We start from the raw sequence: 23186 nt of genomic DNA, 5'->3' as shown, positions 1-23186 counted from the left end.
CAGTCAGAGTAAACAGTGCCAAGGTCCCTAAAGTGAGAAAGAGCTTGGTTTGCTACAGAAACAAAAAGCAACCAAACAAAAAGGATTTTCTCGGGAATGTAACAGAGGCAAGAATGATCTGCGGTCAGATCGGTGGGTTGGGATTCGATTTCTAGGTTCTCTAATCCCAATATCAAGAGTGGATTATATTCTCAGTGACTGAGACTGCCATGGGAGGGTTGTAAGCAGGGGACACACTTAACCCTATAACTGTTGTTGGAAGATGCCTCTCACTCTCTGGAGGGTTTGCTACAGACCAGTGTGCAAGCTGGGACACGAATGAGGAGGCTATTGCAAGACGTAGAGGAGAGAGGCTGCTGCTACAGGGGATGGCGACCTGAGAAAGTGATGGACGTGTAAGAGAGCGAAGGAAACAGACCTGTAACAGCAGTTTCTATTCAGAGAAGGGAGCTACAGGGAGAGGCCATGGCTGCCTTTCAGTCCTAGGAAAGGAAGTGACATCTTCTTGTCATTTCCAGACACTTGCCTCTTGTCACTAAGAGCCTATGGAATCACGCACAGAATTAATTATGTCATTGTGGGATTAGGTTTCTCTTATTTCAAAACTCTTAAGGACAAAGACACTTCGTTGAAGTCTCTGCCATTACGCTCTGAGGTGATAATAGTCTGGCATGGAAATGAATTTAAGTACCCCGCATGCTCAGTGAAAGTAACCAGACACAAAGGAGCTCATAGTGTATGGGTCCATTCATATGAAATGTCCAGAAAAGACAAATCTATGGGATCAAACATACTTAGTGGTTGCATGGATGGAGTGCAAAATCAGGGATTAATTGTAAATGTACATGAAGGGAATGGAAATACTCCAAAACTGGATCTGGTGGGATTTTCATACATTTACTGAAAATCGTTGAATTGTATAGATAAATGTTATGTAGATTAGACCTCAATAAAGTAATTTTAAGATTTAAAAGGACAACAGAGAAAGAGCATACACAATGCAGAGTCCTGGAGAGGCAGTGAATAAAGAGCTACCCGATGGACTGACACGGAGGCTGCAGCAGTGGGCTCAGAGGCGACAGCACTCTCGAGGCTGACTCGAGAGCAGGCAGTGGTTCTGTTGTCCATTGAGTTGCTGTGGGTCCGAACCGGCCCCATGGCACCTAACAACCACTGACGGGTGACCAGATTGTCTTCCAACCACTCGGTTGTAAATTGGCCTGGTGAAAGTGTAGCACTTTGTTTTGGAAGGTTTCGTTATCAGTATCTTTGTAACTCCGGGAGTACTTCCTCTAAGTACAGCTTGACTCTGTATTTCAATGTCAGAAAACAGCCTGGAGTTCACATCTTTGTGACTTCAGGTCTGTTCGAGCTTTCCTTTCCAAAACAATCCTGTTTCAGCCACATTGAGAACCTGCTGTGCTACATATTCTCGCCTTGTAGTTTCTTAAAAAGCTCATCCATGAGTTTTTCTTAGCAGCTTCAACATAAGTACCTCCTGCTTCTCCAGTCTGTGCTTGTCACGTGCATCCGGTGTGCACTGGAGCGGCTGAAACCAGCCCTTGCTGCCATGCCTTGCTCTAGCTCCTCCTCGCTGGCCTGTCAGAGTGTGTCCACAAATGCTCTGTGCTTTCCCTTGAGTCATCAGCAGACTCATGGGAATCCTCTTCTGGATCTGGCTGTCTGTCCAAATCATCGCCAGTCTCCATCCTGTGGGCTGGCCTTTCTCTCTGTTAAAATTGTTGATTTTATGCCCGTCACCCCTTTAACTGCCCACAGATTCTAGTATGATCCTTAATGATTATCACAATAGTAGATTGAGGCAGTCTTTCACGGACTCTTCCCCTTTCTTTTTATGATCATGGTCTCAATAATCTTCATCTTTATGTGCTATCATTTTTTACTTAGAACCTCTAGTAACATACCTGTTTTTGCTGGACAGATTGTTGGGGGTTTAAGTAGTGCAGGTGATGGGGAAACTTGAACGGCGTGGCTTCCAATGAACAAATGATGCTTTCTGTGGTACAACAGGCTGGCTAGGATTAAGCCATAGGCCTAGCCTGCAGTGAAGTCTGTGTCGGCGTCTTCAGGGGAAATTAGAGCACGAATGACTGTGTGGCTATTGTTGAACAACTGCCTTTAGATTTTTGACTCCTGCCCCTATAGTGACTTCATTGTACACCAGGCCTGCTTGCTACATGGCATGGTTTAGAATGGTAATCATAAATCATAAAAATTGAACATCTTGAGTGAACACAATAACATCAGCAAATTACATTCTGCAGCACTGCATGTCGTAGTGTGTATTATTAGTGATAAAGATGTGTGACAGCAAAAAATAGCAGTCATAAATATGTTCCCTTGTAAATCAAGTCTCTCTTAGGCTGGGGATTAACTGTACTTTTTGCTCAGGCACTAACCAGGGAGGGATCTCAGGGGAACTTAACTCTAAGGGTACAGGGCAAGGAGGAGGTAAGACAACAGTAGTGGTCTTCAAACTTTACCAAGAGTAGTGAAGATTTCCGCAATTCTAGACACCAAACAATGAAAGAGTTAAATCCCATCCCACTGTTTTTAAATTCCATTATCTTTTAAAATTAATCATTGTCTTTAACCCTGGATGTTTTGGTTAAGAGTTCGTTTTGGAAAAAAAAAAGATTTGGCACTAAAAAGTGTGGAAATTATTAAACTAGATGAGTCATATCTTTAAGTCAAGCAGGTTTAGAAGCCACAATGTAGATGTTTTCCAGATTTTGGCAAAAGTTACTATGATCAAGATACAGGAGGTACTCAAATTTTCATTGAGTAAACTTTAGAAGAAAAATTTATAGTAAAAATATTAGGAATAAATACATGACTCTAAAATCATGTTCCTAGTTGAAATTCCTAAGTAACCGATATTTCTAACACTTGTATTCTGCATTGCCTTAATCAAAGTAGCATCATTTATTTATGATGTCAGACAAGTTAGTTGTGATTAGACGTTAGTGATAAAGGTTTGCTGAATAAATTGATCAGTTTTAAGTCTGGGAGGCGTCTCAGTCCACAAAAGGCAGGGAGTTCCCGAGGGTACTTCTGTAGAAGCATGTAGAAGCTTAGCCCGGCTGGATCAGATTTGTTTCCATTCATGCCCTTCTTGCTTTGCAAGTGCCGTTAACAACTTGATAATCAATGTCATTATATTAATTGTAGAATGCATGGTAATTAGTTATAGATATTAAAAAATTAATACATATAAGAAAAGATAAATAGCATCCATAGTCCACCACAGTATTTGAGATATTCTTTTTATTTAGTACTTAATATGCATCTATTTATCTGAACCTTACAGATTAAACAAAAATAAGAACTTATAAATTCTAAAACATGTCCTTTGTGTGATGTGTATCATTATTATTATTCATTTGTGTGCAAGAATCTATTAATTTTGAAAAATATAGGGGCTGAAATGCTTTTGAGACATCTTAAACTATAGATACATGAGACAGTTCCGTGAAACTTGGTAGGAAGGATTTCTGAACAAAACCTTTATTATTGTTTGTGGCTGACTTCAGGGAAAAGGTTGTATAATTGCCTTACGCAATACTTTCACGTTCACTGGCTGTTGCGTGAGTGACCTTGAGTATTGCCATATGTTCCTCTGTTCATACAAGGCAGCTCTACTTTGGGAAGATGAGTTTATTTCAAAACATAACAATTCACTTCCTTCTTTCTCCCCTCCCCTCCCCCCATACCACAGTGCTCATGATAATCAGTGTTGCTGACCTGGTAATAGTTCTTATTGTTAGTTCGTTTTTGGAAGCATTGAAAGGGCTTCATTGTTGCCCAGGGCCTAGTACAGGAATGATTGAACCTAACCGAGTTCAGAAAAACACCCACTCATGGACTAAGATCCAGAAGCTTTTCATTGCCGTGTACCCTTAGGTGGAACTCAGTTAAAGCTCTCTGTTCTGGATATGGAAGAATTATTTTTAAATTTAATCACAGGGAAGCGAATCTCCCTCTTTTCCTTTTCATAATTAACCATTTCTGTTCACACCTTCCTGTCAATCCACTTCGTAGTTGGCTTTCTAAATAGTGGATATGATTTTGTCATTTTTGTTCTCGACCCACTCTGGGCACTTCCTGTCTGCAATAGAATGTTCAGTTACATGGGCATGTTTTTGGTTGTACCATATTGTAACCTCTTTGATGAACTTGTCTTCACCTCTCCATAGCACTGTTCTATAGTACAGATAGGCAAATACTCATTAAACTTAATTGTGTATTTACGTTTTTACATACGTCTTCCTCTTCAAGACTTGTGTTTTCTATTTGGAAACACGGTCTTTAAACTGTAATTCTTTAATTTACGTGTGTGGGAGACTCAAAGCCTTGTAACTACTCCGTCTGGAAGGCCATTCTGCCTTAAGTTTCACTCTGTACCTCTGGAATGTGGTGGTGTGTATCATCTTTCGTAGTGTCAGTATTTTAAAATCAATGGCAAGCAAAATGCATATGGAAATGTAAACTAAAAACTGGAGCAGCCTCAAGCTGGCATGCTGGTGAAAAACAATTATGTGGTCTTGTGGTTTATCTTTTAGCAACTCTGCTGGCTCAGCTGTCTGACACCTCACTGATTTTTTTTTTTAAACAATTTATTGGGGCTGATACAATTCTTTTCACAGTTCATACATATACATACATCAATTGTATAAACCACATCTGTACAGTCTTTGCCCTAATCATTTTTTTCTCTTTTCTTCTTTTACATTTTATTAGGGACTCAAACAACTCTTACCACAATCCATACATATACATACATCAATTGTATAAAGCACATCCATACATTCCCTGCCCCAATCATTCTCAAGGCATTTGCTCTCCACTTAAGCCCCTTGCATCAGGTCCTCGACACCTCACTGATTTAACTCATCTGATTTAGGATCTTCATCTCTGTCAGATGCATGTGGGATTTAATGCAGTCCTTAGCAAGGGAGAATATGTAGTTTCTTACCCAGTTTCCCTTAATGTGAACATCTTACATAATTGTGCCACATTTGTCAAAACTAAGAAATTAGTATCAGACCAATATTACCTTACTTAGCCAATCTGTATGCTGATCAAATTATCCAAGAAACTTAAAGATCCAAAGAATAATACAGCATCATGATTTAAGGAAGATTTATTAAGAATCTGCAATATGCAGATGACACAACTTTATATGCCAAATATGAAGAACAATTACTGAAGAAGGTCAAAGACTATAACTTTTGGTATTGATTGCACTTGAATGTAAAGAAAACAGAAATCCTCTCAATTGGACAACACAATAGTAACTGAAGAAATTGAAGTTGTTAGTGAGTTTATTCTACTTGGATCAGCAATCAGCGACCATGGCAGTAGTGGTGAAGAAATCAACTGACTGCTGTATTGCAGTGGGTTAGACTGCTGTTGGAATCTCTCAAGGGCAACAATGGCACTCTGAGGTCTAAGGTACACCTGACTCAGGCCACAGCTTTACAGTCACGTTTTATACATGCAAAAGCTAGAGAAAAAGGAGGACAGAAGACAAACTGATGCATTAGAATTGTGGCATGGTAAAGCAAATTGAATATACATGGATCATAAGAAAAACAAATCAGGCTTAGAAGAAATATAACTAGAATGTTCCGAGAAGCAAAGGTGGTAGAGACTTTTCACTTGCTTACTTTGAGCATGTCATCAGGAAAGACCGGGGAGCAGGTGCTTGGTAAAGGAGCAGGTCTGCAGCTGAGAGAGAACCCCACTGTGAGCTGGGTGATACAGCGGCCACAAACAGGGACCTGACTCTCAATCATGGCAATGGAGACATTACAGAATTAGCTAATAGTTTGTTCTTTCATACTTAAAATTGCCATGAGGCGGATTCAATGGCAGCTCTCACCAACACACCACCCTGTAAACTACAGACTGCATTCTGATTGTCCTAGATTGTCCTCTCTAATCTGTGATCGTTTTGAGGCGTGCTGGTCATGCCAGATTCCCTTCACTTTGAGCGTACCTGATGTTTTCTCATGATTGTGTGGAAGGCTTGTGAATTTATTACTTCCCACCTCCTAGTTTATTCATACTCTCAATCTTCTTCAAGTTCAACATTTCTTCATTCTAAATCATACCATTCTTTAAGGTCCAGCTAATATTTTCTCTCTTCACATGAATCTTTTCCATAAAATTATCATTATTATTTACTATGTAATATTTTTTCTCTTTGATGTGAATCACCTCACTCTAACTTAATAAGTCCTTTATTCTTACTATCTTATCCATAACGAATGGATCATCTAAACAAAGTTTTCATTTGTCTTCAATAGATAAAATAGGTAAATTGCCTTTGGTTTGTGTGTGTGTGTTAACAACCTGTACATATGTGCTGTCTTAGAAAGTAGCTAGCTTGTTGTTGTTGTTGTTTTTAATCTCTGAAGATTTTATCAGTCATGGTCTGGGAAAAATAATCACGACGCAAAGGCTCATTTTAAAAGACAATTCAGTGCTTCTGCAACCACCTTTCTCATCAGTGTATGATACTGTTCCAGTTTCTTTTTATAGTTTACTGGTAGGAACTTGGATTGTGAAACGCTATGGACTGGTCCTTCTGTTCTTTGAAGTCCTGACATCTAAATGGTGCAACTCTTTGCATAATGTTCCAGGACTCTTTGAAGAAGCTCGCCTCACAGCCACAGGAATGGTTCGTGTATAAATCAGGGTCCTAGAAAGCAGTGCTCGTGTGAGATTTTCTTTAACTCCCCAAATTAGATAATGGAAAGAAGAGTTAACACAGAATGCTGTAGTCAGTGTTTATATGTGACTGGCATCTCAATTCTCTTCTAAATGGTCTATCCCTTTCTTTTTGAATAAAGAACTGTGAGTTACTTCTATGATTACATTTTCGTGACTCTTAATAAACACTCAACATGCATTCAGAGTACTTACATTGCATGTACAATTTTCCTTAGCGGTTTATCCTTTGGAGTTTCTTCATAGAATCCTGCGGATACTTCACAGTTTGGTCTGAGCGATGCCAAAACTCCCGATTAGAATGTCAACAGTTGGGTTTGTCAGATTTAAGTCGTAAGTGTAGTTCAGATTGTTTCAAGTAGTTGGTAAAGTTTTGAGATGACTCCAGTCAGGACGGCAGTTGCATGATTGCAGGACACATCATTAGAATGTTTTATAGCATCATTATAAACATCATTAGTACTACAGCATCAGCGCCGTGACATGTATTGAGCCCTGAGTATGTACAAGGTACTTCTAGGCACTCTGCAACACTGTGTCATCAAATCCTTTAAGTCTATATTACTAGGTTTACAGTTCCTGTGACCGTTCCAGTGTTCTTTACTTTACGAACTATGGTGGCTAAAATGGCTGTGTATGTTCCTATATTGCACTCTGAAAGATTAGAAACTTGTAAGTGAATGGAGCATCGGAAAGCTGCCATCTGCTGTGGAGCAAGGAGAACTCTCATCCTCTGCTTCAGGACAGGCTTGATCTTCAACCCTTTTCAAGTGTGGTTCTCACTTTTTATTGTGGCTGAAAAGGAATTGACTTATTATCTCTGTGAAATTGCTCCATCACTAATTAATGTTTTTGTTTTTTCTAGTTATACAATTTTGGAGAGACCGTTTCTATTGTTTTTTGGACAGACACTTGGAGACCAGAAAGCTTCTTTGACAAAGTGAAAAAGAATAGGCAAAATGGGATGCACACTCTGTGCTTACTAGGTAAGCGTGTTAGAGGTCCCTAAAGTCATGTGATGGGATTGTTATATTACTGCCATTTTGACTATGTGTTAAAGTGAAGAAAATATGCTGGAGATGACTCATTAGAGGTAACCGATGACATTTTATGCTTGTCACTCTTTCCTTTGGGTCCCTGCTCTCAGACATGCATGTTCTGCTGTACACCAGATCACTGTTCCTGCCCATTCTCCATCCAGATGCGGTTCTTTTCAGTTTACTGTACTATCACAAAATGGTATTAAGCATATATTTTGTACCAGGCATTGTCTTCCATCTTAGGAAGATGCTCTGACTACTGTCGTATTGATTCCATCTGAATCACAGGTTAGAAATATGAAAGAGCCTCTGGAGGTCATCTTGTTCAAGCCATCCTCTTCACATCAACAAGTTGGGGCTAGGAGATAGGAATCCTTTTCTAAATGTCACCCCCAATTGGTGGCAGCGCTGATAGAATCCAGTGAGTGTGTTCACTGTACTATGGAACCCAAATCTTTCAACCTGCGTACCAAGATGGGGTACTGATAACGCTTCAGATTGGTATGGGCTTGGTTTTTTAGCAGAAGAACTGGAATTGAACTGATTGACACTTGGCGATCAGTTACTATGAATCGGAATCAACTCCATGCCAGTGGGTTTAATCAGTTCCTGTTCACACAACATACGTTGGAGTACTGGTATTATAGTTTAAATCTGTGGCTGAAGAACAAGAACAGAGTTAACATTGAAAAAATACTTAGACTTAAATACATGAATGAAAGAATGAAAACATACTTAAACTTGGAACCAAAAGACCAAGCGCCTGTGCTACTACTCCTCATTAGCTAGAGAATATCGCGAACATTCCTTAAACTATGCCTTCATGTTTATCAAATCTGATGAATACGTCCCATGGATTGTTCGGAACCAAGCTTCTCAAGTGAGTACTGAAGGACCAATTTTATATTGTGTTTTGGCATCATTGCCTTTTAGTTTCTAATTGTCTGTGATCATATCAAATGACTATAAAAGCTTAGCCACCCTCCCTCGTGACGGAGTCTCAGGAACGGTTTCAGCACTTTACGGTAGCTGTGATCCGGCAAAGCCCTGCCGGCATGCAGCACCTGCACGGCTGACTCTCAGCCAGAGGAACGTTTATCTAATGGGCGACGCAGTCTTTATTTCCTGCCGTGACTGCCTTTCCCATTTCCTTGTGGTATGTTTTCTATAGTCTTGTTACCGTCTGAATTACTAACATATCTGTGCTCTTCCCTACTGGAAACAGAATAATGCGTTTGCTTTGCTTCATGATGTCTTCAAGAGTGTGGCATAGTGTAGCTGCTCAGTAAAGTCTAGTTGATTTTTTTTTTCCTTTTGCCTCAGACTTGGCCTTATTTACCTAGTGACACAGAAATTCTTTACATCTTTCTAGTTTATCCAGTTCCAATTTGAATATGTTCCTTTGAAGTCTTTTCACATTTATACTTACCTAATTCTAGAAATACTCTTTCCAGGTTCTCGGATTACTTTGGTGATATTTTTTAGCTTATCCATATATTCTGTCTTTAATTGTTATAATTGTTTTTCTTTAAATTTATTGTCAGTGTGATTTTGTACTTTGCTGAATAAGCAAACTGTGTTACAAACTTCCTGGCTTTGCTTTAAAATGTTGCCCTTGAGTTTTCCTTGTGGTAAGTCCTGGTCTTGCTACAGCAGTGGTTCTCAACCTTCCTGTGCTGCGACCCTTTAATTCAGTTCCTCATGTGGTGGTGACCCCCAACCCTAATATTATTTTCATTGCTACTTCATCACTGTCATTTTGCTACTGTTATGAATCAGGTAACCCCTGTGAAAGGGTCATTCAACCCCCAAAGGGGTCGTGACCCACAGGTTGAGAACCACTGTGCTACTGTGTAGTCCTTCTGTTGAGCTATAAAGCACTGGTTACTTGGTACGGGAGGTATCAGTTAAGTTTAACAGTGAGGAGAAGGTCCAAATAGGGCAGCTTATAAAAGGGTTTGTTACACACAAAAAAGTCAGACTACTCGCAACAGAGGGATTAGCCCTGTGGGCTCAATGGAGCTGGGGTCTGCGTGTATTTATTATGAAGGATTTAGAGGTTTTAAAACAGAACAAGGAAAGAAAAGTGTAAGAAACAGACTACGCTATTTATAGAAATCTCCCATATTTCTATAAATATGAGGTGGGGGCTGTTAGCAGCAGTTTTCTTTTGGGAGACTTTGATAGGCAAGTGGACAATCAATTTACAGGTATCTATTGATTGATTGACTGAGTGCTTATTTTATGTCTAGTGTAGAGGCCCTCTTGGAATACTAAGGAAGTAGTAGACATGGGTCCTGCCCTCGGGGTTGAAATGTAGTTAGGAGCTAAGGCATCATGCACACGACAGTTTAGAGGACAGTTGCGTTCTATTGTATGGAGAGGCAGGAAGAACCAACCAGAGCTTTGGCTCCTGAGCTCTCCAATTGTGGCCTCTTTTCCAGGCTTTCCTGGGAAAAGACAAACAAGGTTAAACAATCTGCCTTCCTTGGTCCATTAACAAAAGCAGGAACAGGCTATGAAATATTAGGATAACATGATTCCAAATCTTCACCCATAGCTTCGTCATTTATTTTCGAAAGTCTCTTGATATACATTAGAATGCCTGCTGTGGGCCAGCCCTGTAGGGATTCTGGAGACTAACCCATGGTGGGAAATTGCAGAGAATGTAAGCCTTACTTGAAGTTAGAAGGTGTGGATGTGTGGGACATAATTAGCATTAATAGCACAGATACTTCAAAGAGCATTTGAAGGGCAGGCCGCAAAGCCCTCAGGAATGTGCTAGAAATTAGTTTGTTTAAGCGGTGGGTAGATTCAGAGGTGCAGATGGTAGGGAGGCACGTTTTTTTCAGTGGACAATTATGTTGTTGCTATGCACCAACAAGTTGGTTCTGACCCATAGCAACCCTTATGCACACCAGAACCAAAAACGGCATGGTCTGCGCCATCCCCACGGTTGTTCCTATGTCTGCGCCCATTGTTGTAGTCACTGAGTCAGTTACTCTTGTGGAGGGCCTCCCTCTTTCGCACTGCCCCTCCACTTTACCAAACAAGATGCCTCCCAGACAGGTCTCTTGACACTGTGTCCAAAGTGTGTAAGCATTGATGGGGGAGCTGGGAGCCCTGGTGGCATTGTCCAGTAAGTGTTGAACTGCTGACACGGTTGGCAGTTCAAGTCCATCAGCTGCTCCAGGAGAGAAAGTGTCTAGCGGGAGGATGTAAAGAGAGGAATACTTGTGGTCGATGTGAAAACAAGGGGAAGTGTTCAGACGGTCTGACTGAAGGCTTGAAACTAGCTCCCTAATGTATTTGCTTATCAAACTTCTCTCCTTTCTTATACCAAATTTAAATGAAAAATGGAGGAAATGTTAACTGTCGTACAAATAAGATCTCAGAAGTGCAACATAAATGAATTAAGAGATTAGGAATGGTACACTCTGACCTGAAAAATACTCTCACTGCAATTTCCAGCTTTCTACCACACGTAGAAAATAGACACAGATGAATTTCTGCTATGATTTTTAAGCTCACTCTTTAGTATCCTTTATAAGAAAACTTCTACAATCACTTAGGAAGAGCTGCAGAAATCTGTCAGAGACCCCCTCAGTTGCACTATGTTTATTTTTGCAAAACAAACATTGGCTGGACCATTTGTTTTCATTGTGTATAACAGGAACCAGCTGTTGCGCACTGAGTTCCTGGCAGGGTGTACAGTGATTCTGCCTTTTCCCTTATACCGAATAGTTCAACCGAGGATCAACGAGTAGAAAATGTAGAGTCAAACGGTCACATTTTGTGTTCCTTCTTGTCCCTCTCGTCTACCCAGTCCCTGATACAGTGTTTGACATGCAGTTGGTACTTGGTAAATGCCTGTTAAGAAGTATGAGTATTAGATGTTAAAGGGTATATTCGTAATTGTGGCAGGATTTACCAGTCATGAGAAAACAAGTCTTTTCAGAATGTAGTAAAAAAAAAGTTTCTATTTGATACCGATTGAAGTTTACCTAAAAAATAGGTAAAAATGGGAACATGGTAGAACTTTTCATTTGGGGGTTTTGTATTTACCAGCTACTAGAAATGAAATATTTCATATTAGCTCCTAGGTAACATATGCCAATATTTCTCTTAATTCATGTCTCTTCTTTTCCAAGAGGAGAATTAAATCCCTTTAGAATAACCTTAGGGCAAAGCTCATGTTTGTTTTCTAATTAGTGATCTTCATTCTTCCATTTCCATCAGAAAGAGCCTCGATAAAAGTACTAGGAAAAAGGCTCACAACCTCTTAAAGGGGCTTTTTGGAGGCTGGGGAGACTGCTTCCCCCAAATGCAGGTGACTGACCCTTAAACTTGAAGTCGACACATTGGACTTTGTTTGCAGTGCTTAATTCAACCTAAAGAAATATTTTTCACTCTCTACAGACATCAAAGTAAAGGAGCAGTCTTTGGAAAATCTAATCAAGTAAGTTATTATGAGATTGCTTACATCTATCTTCCTTAAAAAATTCAGTTAAATTCTACCTAAATGACATGAGGGAGGTCTAAAGATGGTTGAGAAGCCATTATCATTAAGAGTTAAAAACTAGATACTTTTATGAAATGAGTAGTACAGTAGGGTAAAAAACCTTAGTTGGTACCACAGGCACTCAGCAAAGACTTGTGGATTGAATAATTAGTGATGGGAGACAGAAGAAACTGGGTTAAACCACTCGCTCTGTGCAAGTCACTTCCATCTGAGTCCTGCTTTCCTCGTGTGTATTATGAGAGGGTTGATCCGCTTTTGCTTGTGACGGCAGTGTCTACATGTGACTAATGCTACTGAGGAACTGTATTATTGAAGGTGAAATAATTTAAAGTTGACTGCTTAGTTATTGGAAAACTTTTAAGTAGGTGTGCAACAACTCTGATATGTGAATGTTTTTGCAACTCTGTTTTATGAAATCTGAACACAGATCAAATATTTCCAATGAAAATTGAAGTACAAAATACACATTAGATTTCTATATATCCCTATATAAAATAGCTCAATAACTTTTATGCTACAAGTGTTGAAATATATTTTTAATATGTTGGGTTTTAAAAATAAAATATTAAAGTCAATTTTACTTAATGTGACATCTAGAAAATTTTAAAGTATTTAAATTTAAAAAGTTAATTGTGGATCACGGTAAATTTCTGTAGCATGGTTCTGACTTAGAGGAGTATTTGGTGAATCAGTAAAATAATGTATGTGAACTGCAAAAGCTCAATTTTTTAATTATGATCAGTGGAAACCCCTAGTAGACTTTTAAAACATACCTCAGTCAACATATTTCACCCTGCAAAATTTTCACCTTCACAGCTTTAGTTTATTTTTCATAGAGGAAGAAGTGAAAAGAGGAACATGCGGTTTAAACATAGTAATAAAAATAAGCAGTGTAGAACCTGATACAGTGCGTGAACCAAGGTGTCACTTTCATGAAATGATTTTTCCAAAAGCATCACTTTGTCTAAAAGTCATTCTGATGTAGACATCTATATTTACCGTGTTGGATTTTCTCCCTGCTAATTCCTTATCGTGAACCGAGAGAGCGGTTGCAGTGGAACAATGAGAAGGTCTGAGGGACATAGAATAAAGGCCTCACCATGGCTTACTGCTACCCGTGGGTTAAAGAGGGCGTCACCTGGAGACTTCCAGCAGAATGTCAGCTCTTGCGCATGAGTGCGCCTGGAGGAGCTACGTTAAGAATACGGTTTGTAATTCCATGCTAAGAACAGCGGCCTCTTGTTTTGTACTTACAGGGGAAGGAAGATCTATGAGCCTCCCAGATATATGAGTGTGAACCAAGCAGCTCAACAGCTTCTGGAGATTGTTGAGAATCAGAGAGTTCGAGGAGAAGAACCAGGTACTCAAGACCCTAGCATGAGGCCTCCAACAGTCCCCTGCTGCTCCAGGGCCCTGCCAGTGCTGTCCGGACGCGTTGGGTTGCTAACCAGCTGACCATTCACACCCTCCAGTCATATTTGGGGAAAAGCTGAAACTTTCTGCTCTCTTGAAGATGTACAGCCTTGGAAACCCAAAGTAGTAGTTCTTCCCTGTCCTATAGACACAGTCTGAGTGAGTCGGGGTCAGCTTCATGGCAGTGACTGTGCACCGCTGTGGCTGTGTGTACAGCAGAACTACCTTCAGCGGCACCACGGAAGAGTCAGTGTAGGTTTTCACGTCTTTCCCCATTTAACCCCCAGGAAACGCAAGTCCTACTGAAAGAAAACGAGTAGAGGTCTAATAAACATGACCGTACTCCAGACAGTGAGGCATTTTCATAAATCAACTGTAAATAAGATTTGATGTAAATGTTATGTTAAAGTAGAAGTATTTTGGTAAAATACAGAATTTCAGTTTTGGTGTACATGATGTTATCTTTCCTGCAGAAATACGTGGATTCTTCTTTTATTAATTCTCATCACAAGTCAGAAATAGCTTGCTTTAGGGCAAAGATAGCGTTTATCTTCATATGTCTAATATCAAGCCACAGCAGGTATATATAATAAAGGGTCAGTAGATCTTCAGTGAGAGAGTCTTAAATGAACCTGTCATTCCCCTTTATTGAAAGGTGCTGACCACCTCTGCGCAGTCCCCTGATAACTTGAGTAATCATTGCTTATTTTATCTTCCCTAGGTGGCTTTGTTACCATCCTGGTAGCAGTGGTTTACAGGGGATTTATCCCCATCATTTTGCCGACAGATCCTATCAACCTGTCTGTCCTGGTGGAAATAATTTGCCTATTTTGCCCATTGTTCAATCACCACTACTTTTCTACGCAAATAACAAAAGCAGGAAAGGGTCAACCCTTCAGCCACAGCACCCGAGTGAGTCAGACTAAAAGTTTCACAAAACTTAGACATTTTGAACCTATAAGCATAATACCACAAAGCCTATTATTTGTTAAGAGCTTAGCAGTTTGCTAAATACCTAATCTATTATCTCTCCTCACAATGACTTTTTAAGACAGATAGTATTTCTGGGTTTTTTTTTAATAAGAAAACTGAAATTTGTCGCATAGCTAGCTAGTGACCAATCAGAGGTTCAAATCTGCACTTACAGCCCTGTATTTCTCCAATATATCTCGGTCAATCTGAACTTGTCTCAAACAATGAATTAAAACAATGACATGTAGGGGTAGGGAGCAGAGTGGGATGGGGTGGGAAGGGGGAATGGTAAAAGGGAGATGTTGTGAAGGAGTTCAGAAAGAAAAAGAATGTTTGGAAACTGATTGTGGTAGCAATTGTACAGTTCTACTTGATGTGCTTCAGTTATAAAATGATATGTATATAAAAATAATGATTATGGAATTGTAAAAAATAAATATATAAACATGTAATATGATTATGTTCTCTTCACTGAGAGCATTTATAGACCAATGTTGTATGGCTATGAAGGACAAATAAAGCAAATAGTTTTTATCAAATTTTAATAACTAGAGGAATTTTTTAAATTCCTTGTTTGTTTTTTAAACTAGGCTTTTGAATTTAAACTAACATTAGGAATTCTTAAAGGATGAATTTGAGGGTTAATACTTTATTTGGCAGGTAGTGTAAAAGCCATTAGCTAGATAAAGGGTTAATTGGTTCAAAATCAGTGACTAAGGAAACTTAACATATTTTGGACCCTTTTGGTGCTACTGTTAGTTTGAGTGGCATACTGACTGACATTTCAATGGCAATACCTGTTGTTGTTTTTTAATTATTAAACAGCCATCACTGAAGAGACACTTTGTGTTGGCCTAGCCAGAGTTGGAGCTGAGGACCAGAAAATTGCAGCAGGCACGTTGCAGCAAATGCGCACTGTGGACTTGGGAGGACCCCTGCATTGCTTGATAATCACAGGAGGTAGCCTGCATCCTCTGGAGACCGAGATGCTGAATCTCTTTTCCATCCCAGAGGACGCCTCGGAGTGTCACAACAGTGATTCCCTCTGAATGTGGACCTTTTCTCTGTTGTTATTTTCTTTTCATATCTGTATGTACATATATTTGTATAATCAGACAAGTCTTATTCTTGCCTAACACGTATAAAACACGGAGCCAGGAAGAAAGACATCGACTCAACAGTGCTTGGCTTCCTGCGACCATGAGTTTTCCCTGGGCCACGACGTGCCGTCTCAGCTGTTGCTGCTCTGTCGGCCACTTTCCGGGATGGCCACATGGCGCAGGCCGAGTCAGAGCACGGCCCCAGACAGTCATTTTAAAAGCAACTTTGATTTGTTAAATCAGTTTTTATAAAGTGGTTTGTTAACTTGATGTCATCGACTATAACTTTGAGAGGTAACTGGAATAGGAATCAATTTGAATTAAGCAAAAGTGCTAGAGTTAAAGAGTAAAAAGGGAAAAAGAAAAGCAAATTAAAAGATTGGCAGTCATTCCTAAACTGTTTTATAAATCTCTTTTTGTCTTTCTAAATCATCGTCCTGAGTGTAAGAGGGGTTGTCCCGGGGTTCACATGTGCACCGGAGTTGGCTGAGTACGTCCCACCCACCAGCCTGATTGTCTCAAAGCCCAGCTGAGGACCTGACACCTTGTGAATTGGCTGGTCTCATTTAGCTGACATCTAAATTATGTGGCTCATCTTCTGCTGCGTTGGGAGCTTATATAGCTGTTGAGTTATAGATGTACATTTGTCATTTTAAATACCGTCTTCCACATCCGAGAACTTGCTGCCTAGAGTACATTTTTTTTTAAATTTATGTTTGAAGACAACATTGGATGTTTCAAGATTCATCATATTACTTAATCTCAGTTAATATGCCACTAATATCTGAAACTAGTTACCATAATAGTTTTAAGCAATGCCATTTATTCTGTCTTATCGAGTTTTACACTTCTTGTCAGTTGAGAACAGAAATAAATATCTGTGGTGTAGGCTAGTTCAGGGAGCCCTGGTGGCACGGAGGATAAGGCTCAGCTGCTAATCCAATGGCTGTTGGAACCCACCCGATCCTCCATGGGAGAAGGCTGGCACTACTTCCACCCCGCCCAGCCCGGGGAGCCCTACGCCACTTGCCAGCAAATGGGGTTGGTTTCTAGGCTAGTTCCGTTACTCTGTGAGTTTATCTGACCCCTGTTCAGGAAATGTGTTGGAAGCTGGGCAAAGACACTTGTCACATCATTTAGCTAGAGAATACAGGTTTACTTAAGAGAAAAGACCCTTTATTTTCAGTCTCTTCGGCAGGTAAGAGCTGCTTAGATGAAGCACTATTTCTGTATTACTGTCTTCTGAGGTGTTGCATTTAAAAATTATCAAATGAGTGCTGGTTTGAATAAAGGGAGAAAAATGGACAAAATATAGTTGTTGTTGTTTTAACTTTTTGTGATTTGGTTGAAAGTTTATAGAGGAAATTGGCTTTCCATTCAGTACTCATTTTGATTCCTGACAGTGACTGGAACACCCATAACTAACAGCTCTTCCCAAGTCCTCCCTTTGTTGGCCTTTTCACGATCCTCCTCCTCCCTGGGCAAATGGCCCCCCTCGTGATCTTGTGGTTGCTGGTTGATCGTTAATCAAGGAGTAGGGACCTTCTTGATGGTACTACTCACGCGGGAGGCTGGTAACTGGCCGGCACTTGAGCCGAAGGGTTCAGTTCCAGGTCTGAAGGGTGTCTAAGAGCCTTAGAAACATCATGAAGCACTTATGTGTCTGTAGACTTTTTGTGAATTGGAACCAGCTTGGGGGCACAGTGCAACCGATTGTGACACTTGGTAATGAGTGTGTGTTTCTCCTGCGAGGGGATCCTTGTTGGTGCTTTGTGCCGTCGCTTGGGTGTTTTGAGGCTTATGATCTGGATGTGGTTCCAGGAGCCCTGCTTTTGCATTGGGTTGTTCCAGCAAGGCAGGCAGTTCAAACTACCAGCTGCTCCTCAGGAGCAAGACAGCTTTCTTTCCGCGTGGAGATTTAGTCTGGGACATCAGGGCTGGTCACAATCGACTCGATGGCAGTGATGCCTTTTGGTTCTGCGTGCTGGGTGTCCCTTTCCTTATTGGCCTTTCTGCACCGTGGAGCTCACTTTGATTCCAACTGCATCAAGTTCTGGCCATGGGATCTGGACGCCTTCCCATTGACCAGCACTCTGAATTCCGGTGTTCCTTCCTGGTCTGCAGCTGCTTATTTACTCAGCGTAGTTGCTGTGTGCATTCTGTCCAGATTTTATTGATCCACTCAGCTGGGGGGACAGAGTAAAGGATGCTTATTTCCTCTCACCTAGAACCAGAAAATTTTTTTTGATGGAAAGTTTCCTGTAACTTAATGATTAGGTGTTTTCTGTATAGCCATAATGCTTTTGCTATCATCTCTTGATATTATTATATTAAAGCAGTATTGCTTTTAATACAAAACAAAAAATCTGGTATAAAGAACTTGTTTTCTGGGGGGTGGGGGGGAAGGACTGGTACAACTTAGCCTTTCAAATGTCATATTAGGTTCCAGAAAGTCACATCTTTTAAGCTAGTTTTAGAAGGTGTTGTGAGAGTATCAAATTAGCTACTCTGTGTCTAAGACTAAACACTCCAAAATAAAAGCCTCTTTTATCACTTAAATTCGTGAAAAAGCCAATGGGAAGCCTTTGCTCCAACTAATGTAACTACGGCAGTCATTGTGCCTTGTTTTGAAGATAGTAGACATGCGCAGTGTGAGCACACATTATTGCTTAACAGGAAACAGCACGTATGCCCTCACGAAGCTGACAACATTCCGATCCAGGGTGGAAGTCACTGTGCCATTTTCACGACTCACAGCAAGGGGTCAGTCAGGGTTTTAACGGCTTTGAAGCCATGTTTGCTTAGGCGTAAGTCTGAACTTTCATACTCAGACAATGTTGCCCTTTTAAAATACTGGTGTTTGCCTATATCTAGGAAACACTTCTTAGACTTGTTTCTTTGCATTTTTAACCTTTCCGCTTTAGCAGTGTTTTTTTAAAATTTATAATTCACTTTAAAAATCCACAGGGAACTGTTTTCCAATAGCTCAGTTTTATTTTATGACACGTTTCGTCTATGCTTTAATAATTTTGATCTCCTGTTCTGCTGCACGGTTGTTAACATTACTTTTTCTGTGGAAAATTCAGCAGCTAACAGGCCATGCACATTTACCTGGGAGAAAGACGAAGCTGGGTGCTCCGGTAAACATTCACAACCTATAAACCCGCGGGGGTGGAGAGGTGGGGGGGTGCTGCGCTGCCCAGTCGGCTCGCTGTGAGCTGGAATTAACTCCATAGCAGGGAGTCATGAGTTTGGCACATTTAAATAGGGTCAGCATATGCTAAACATGAGCTGAATGGTTTATTTTTCCCCTTTTTAACACTAATTTCCTAAATATACTCAAACTAGAACTTGGCTTTAAAAATTAGAATCCCATAAAGTGCTGTTTTATTGATGTATTTTGAGGGGGACGGAATGAAAACGGCATGCTGCTATCACCTGCTCTACATGTATCAGACCTGCGCATTCCGTGTCTCTGACGTTCTCTCTGGTGTTGGCTAATGACAAGCTTGCTTATAACACGGAATGAGATTGGATACGTAGGAAAGCACTCAGGATCCAAAATTGTTGGGAGGCATTTGTATTTGGATAGACATGAGAAGGAACCCTGCGCTTGACTGCAAGCCTACCAGCAGCGAAAGGAAAAAGATTCGGGGACTGTTGCAGCCTGCAAACCCCAGTTTTGCTCGGTCCCCTGGAGGCTCACCGTCGGAATCCATTCAGGGCATCTGCAAACAGGCGGCAGCCCCGGGGTTACACACTGGGTGCGGTGTGCTTGGTCCGCAGGTTGAAACCACAGCAGCTCTGCAGGAGAAAGAGCGGGCTCGCTACTCAGGTAAACAGTTGCGGTCTCAGAAACCCCCGGCTCACTCGGGGTCAGCAGTGACTGCGCAGTGAGTTGTCCCTCATACTTGGAGACTGAAGGTGCGAACTGGGAAGTTGACAATCTGTGAGTGTCATGCGGTGGCTTTTGAGGAAACAAAAGCCCTAGATAAAGAGATTGGGTAGTGAAGGGTTGCAGTGAATGAGAACCTGCCTGAATCTGTGTAAACAGAAAGGGCTGCTTTTGATAGGCTGCTGCCTTAGGCAGGCCAGAGCTAAATCCACAGAACACAGGAAAGAAGAGGTGGCCGCCCGGCCTCCTCTAGATCTCTTATCCAGTAAGCAGGCGAGCTGGCAACAGGTAATCAGGAAGCTAGGGAAAAGAGGATGTTTGAAGGCAAAAGCTTGATTCAGCAGAAATTCCTATTTCCTGCTCAAAGCCAGAATTACACTTTTCCAGAGAAAGGATGTGGAAGGTGAGCAGAGGGGGCGGGGTGGGGCTAAGCATTGGTGGTGTCACTACAATCCACAAGGTCGGCCGTTTGAAACCAACAAGCTCCTCTGGAGGAAGACTGCTCTGCTCTTTTTCCTCCTGTAAACAGTTCAGTCTCGGAAACCCACAGGGGTCACGAGGCATCAACAATGACTCAATGGCAGTGAGTAGTGAGTGAGCGAGGCACAGAACAAGTCGTGTATCCAGAGTGAGTCTCCTTACATCCACCAAGTCTTAAGAGTAGGGCACTGAGTGAATGCGTACATTTAAACGATCTTAAATGGAGGACTTTGTCATAGAGGACTGGCGTGAAGAAATGGAGGTGTCAACAGCAATGTTGTTTTTTAAGACTCACGTAGAGTTCTAACAGATTGACACTTGTTTGAGGGGACAGATGAGTTCATCTTGTTTTCCTGTGGAGTTTGAGGTGCTGGTAGTCCTGCCGTAGCTCTAGTGAAGCCACCGGTATAAAGTGTGGGAGCAGAGGCAAAGGTTAGGAAGTGGAAATGGAAGCACCTGGAGACCACCCAAGGAGTTTAATAGCAGGTGCATTGAGGATTAACCCTTACAGTGTGGTAGGAGTGTGGATTAAAGGGGTGCCGGGTTTAATAGTTATTTTAAATATTTTTTCTGACTAGACGGAGCAATTTTTAAGAATTGACGGAGGGCCATGTCATGCTTATGGTCTCCATTTTACATGAGACGATCCATAAAGTCTGAAGTGAGAGAACAAGTGAGGGTAAGTGGAAGTGTCTGGAAATAAACCCTGTGGGATGTGCCGCTGAAGAGAGGTGATGACTGAGCCTCAGCGAGGAAGAGGCCTTTGCCAACCCTCCTAATGTTCTTCTCCGGATGAGTTCTGCTTTGTTAGGGCCTGAGAGTCATCCATCTGTCCTCGAAGTCCTCTGGAAACTGTTCCAATAACATTTAGGTGCACAGTGTTTTGTTGTCCCCCCACCCCTCCAGTTCATCAAACTGAGAGAGACACAATTCAAGTTAAGATTTTTAAACAGTCATTTTATTGAAAGAATGTTGATGCCGTTTTTCATGATGCCTTTTAAATACATCTGAGGCTAAATAAAACATACACACGAATGTCTTCAAGTAGATGAAATATACATTGTGAACTTGTTTTAACCCACTCAGGCAAATTATAATTGATGACGTTAGCATACTCAAACCAAATTACGACATAAGACTTTGAACCTCTTGACTGTTCAGGTTCTGCGTGAACTTGACGAGGCTGTGACTCGGTGGAAAGGCAGCTGTTATTTAATCGCCCTCTATTTGGTGATCTGATTTGAGCAGCCAATCCCTTGAGGGGGTTCCTTGGGGCTGTGGCCTGCACCCAATACTTAGGGATGTTCTGACAAAGTTTGTTCCTTCTCAATTCCTCATCCAACTTGACCCTTGTGAATTAGCAGTCTGCCTCCTGCCCTGTAGACTCCGAGATAGTCCCCGCAACCAAGGTAGGAGAAGCCTCTGGTCTGGATTTGGAACTTGCCAGCCCTGACAAGTGCATGATCCATTTCCTTGAAATAAATCTATTTTCACATATATAAAAAAGTGTATGTGTGTGTGTGTATGTATATATATATATAAATACACACACACACATATATATATATATATAACTGTACACACACACACACACACACTGTTGGTTTTGTTCTTCCGAAGAACCCAGCCTGAGACCAACAACAACCTGGGCTTGTCAGCAAATGCCTGTTAGAAATGTTGTGATGCCACGGTCTTCACCCAAAGAATCAAATGCGCGGAAACAACCAGCCAGTGAAGGCAGGGAGAGCAAGTGTTGCAGGAGTGCTTAGAAGACCTTGAGATGGGCTTTGGCAACTGGTCCCACAGTATTTTGATGTACAAGACCCCTTCTGTTCATGGCCCACGCTCACAAACACTGGGAAAAACAGCATCTGCACAGAAATGTTAACTGAGTTGGCTGCTATTGGAAGGAGCATTGGGGTTACCTGACAAATTCTTGACAGAATAAGTCTAGTCCAAAATAGCATCTTCATTGAGGCTGAAGATGATGCATTGTGTACAATACAGCAACATAATTCAAATACTAAACTTGAGAACCAAGCTTTTACCCAGCGGTGTCAACGTTCCATAGTGGAAGCAGCATGGGAAGGGGAGGAGAGAAGGGGAGAGATCTCGGGAGGCTATAGGAATATGGAGTATTTGGAGGCGTACAATGTAAAAGCTAGCAAGCATCTGTATCGGTGAATGAATACATCCACTCATGTTTTTATAGCAGCACCTTCCAGAAATTCCTCTGAAAGAATTCTGGGTAAGAGAGAGACATGAAACAGGACAGTCAAGTTATACAAAAGTCCTTTAAAATAATAGAAATGGGGCCGTTTTCTATAGGAATGAAGGAGACAATGTGGTCTCTGACTTGGCTGTAAAAACATTGAAAATTAGTGACCCAGGGTCCACAGTGCTAGGTTGCTAAATTACTGGCTAACAATATGCAAACTGGACTGAATAATTGTTCGTGTATAAAAAGAATGAGCAGCTGCGCTCAGAGCTACTTGGGAGGAGATCATGGGGGAGGACCACAATGAATGCAAAATAGTTACTTTATTTGTGCAAAATATGCAAGAAATTTGAGATGGCTTATATAAACAATAAATTACTGGCTTTAACTATCTCTAGCTTCCTCTTTTGTATCCACTTCAATCTACAAGTCACCCGAACATATACTGAGCATGTAATTGTAAAGCGCAAAATGCTGTGTGAAGCATTCTTTTAAAGCATTGCGCTATCCAGGCATGAAAATGTACTAGTTTTAAAGCCGTGGGAAGAGTTCATGGTCGAATGTCACTAGGCTTAAGCACTGTTTACTACTATTTAGGAAACATCTCTCCCCTTTTTAAAGGGTATGTAACATTCTGTTGTAAACCAACTCCTACGTACTGATCTACAGCACAAAATTACTTGTGCTACTTAGAAGACAATTCCCTAGTAAAGTCACTTACGCTTTCTTGGCTAGGAATCTAGCTTCTCCACTGATCCTGGCACTGGGGGCTCTACCGTTTGAGCGTTAG

At 41.1% G+C, this 23186-nt stretch overlaps 1 protein-coding gene across 2 annotated transcripts in view; it reads left to right on the top strand.

The window, feature by feature from the left end:
- Nucleotides 1-18092, top strand: part of DPH5 (diphthamide biosynthesis 5) — a 36950-nt gene extending 18858 nt beyond the window's left edge. Inside the window, exons 5-9 of one of the 2 annotated variants that reach the window (XM_075558827.1) lie at nucleotides 7622-7742; nucleotides 12216-12255; nucleotides 13575-13678; nucleotides 14453-14643; nucleotides 15529-15695. In XM_075558827.1, the coding sequence (XP_075414942.1) occupies nucleotides 7622-7742; nucleotides 12216-12255; nucleotides 13575-13678; nucleotides 14453-14643; nucleotides 15529-15561 (489 nt within the window). In that variant the 3' untranslated portion in view covers nucleotides 15562-15695. Of the gene's footprint in view, nucleotides 1-7621; nucleotides 7743-12215; nucleotides 12256-13574; nucleotides 13679-14452; nucleotides 14644-15528 lie in introns of both variants that reach the window. The other variant, XM_075558826.1, reaches the window with a different exon arrangement.
- The last annotated feature ends 5094 nt before the right edge of the window (nucleotides 18093-23186 follow it).

This window comes from Tenrec ecaudatus, chromosome 1 (assembly GCF_050624435.1).
Source record: "Tenrec ecaudatus isolate mTenEca1 chromosome 1, mTenEca1.hap1, whole genome shotgun sequence".
Lineage (NCBI taxonomy): Eukaryota > Metazoa > Chordata > Mammalia > Afrosoricida > Tenrecidae > Tenrec > Tenrec ecaudatus.
This window is presented reverse-complemented; position numbering and strand designations above follow the sequence as displayed.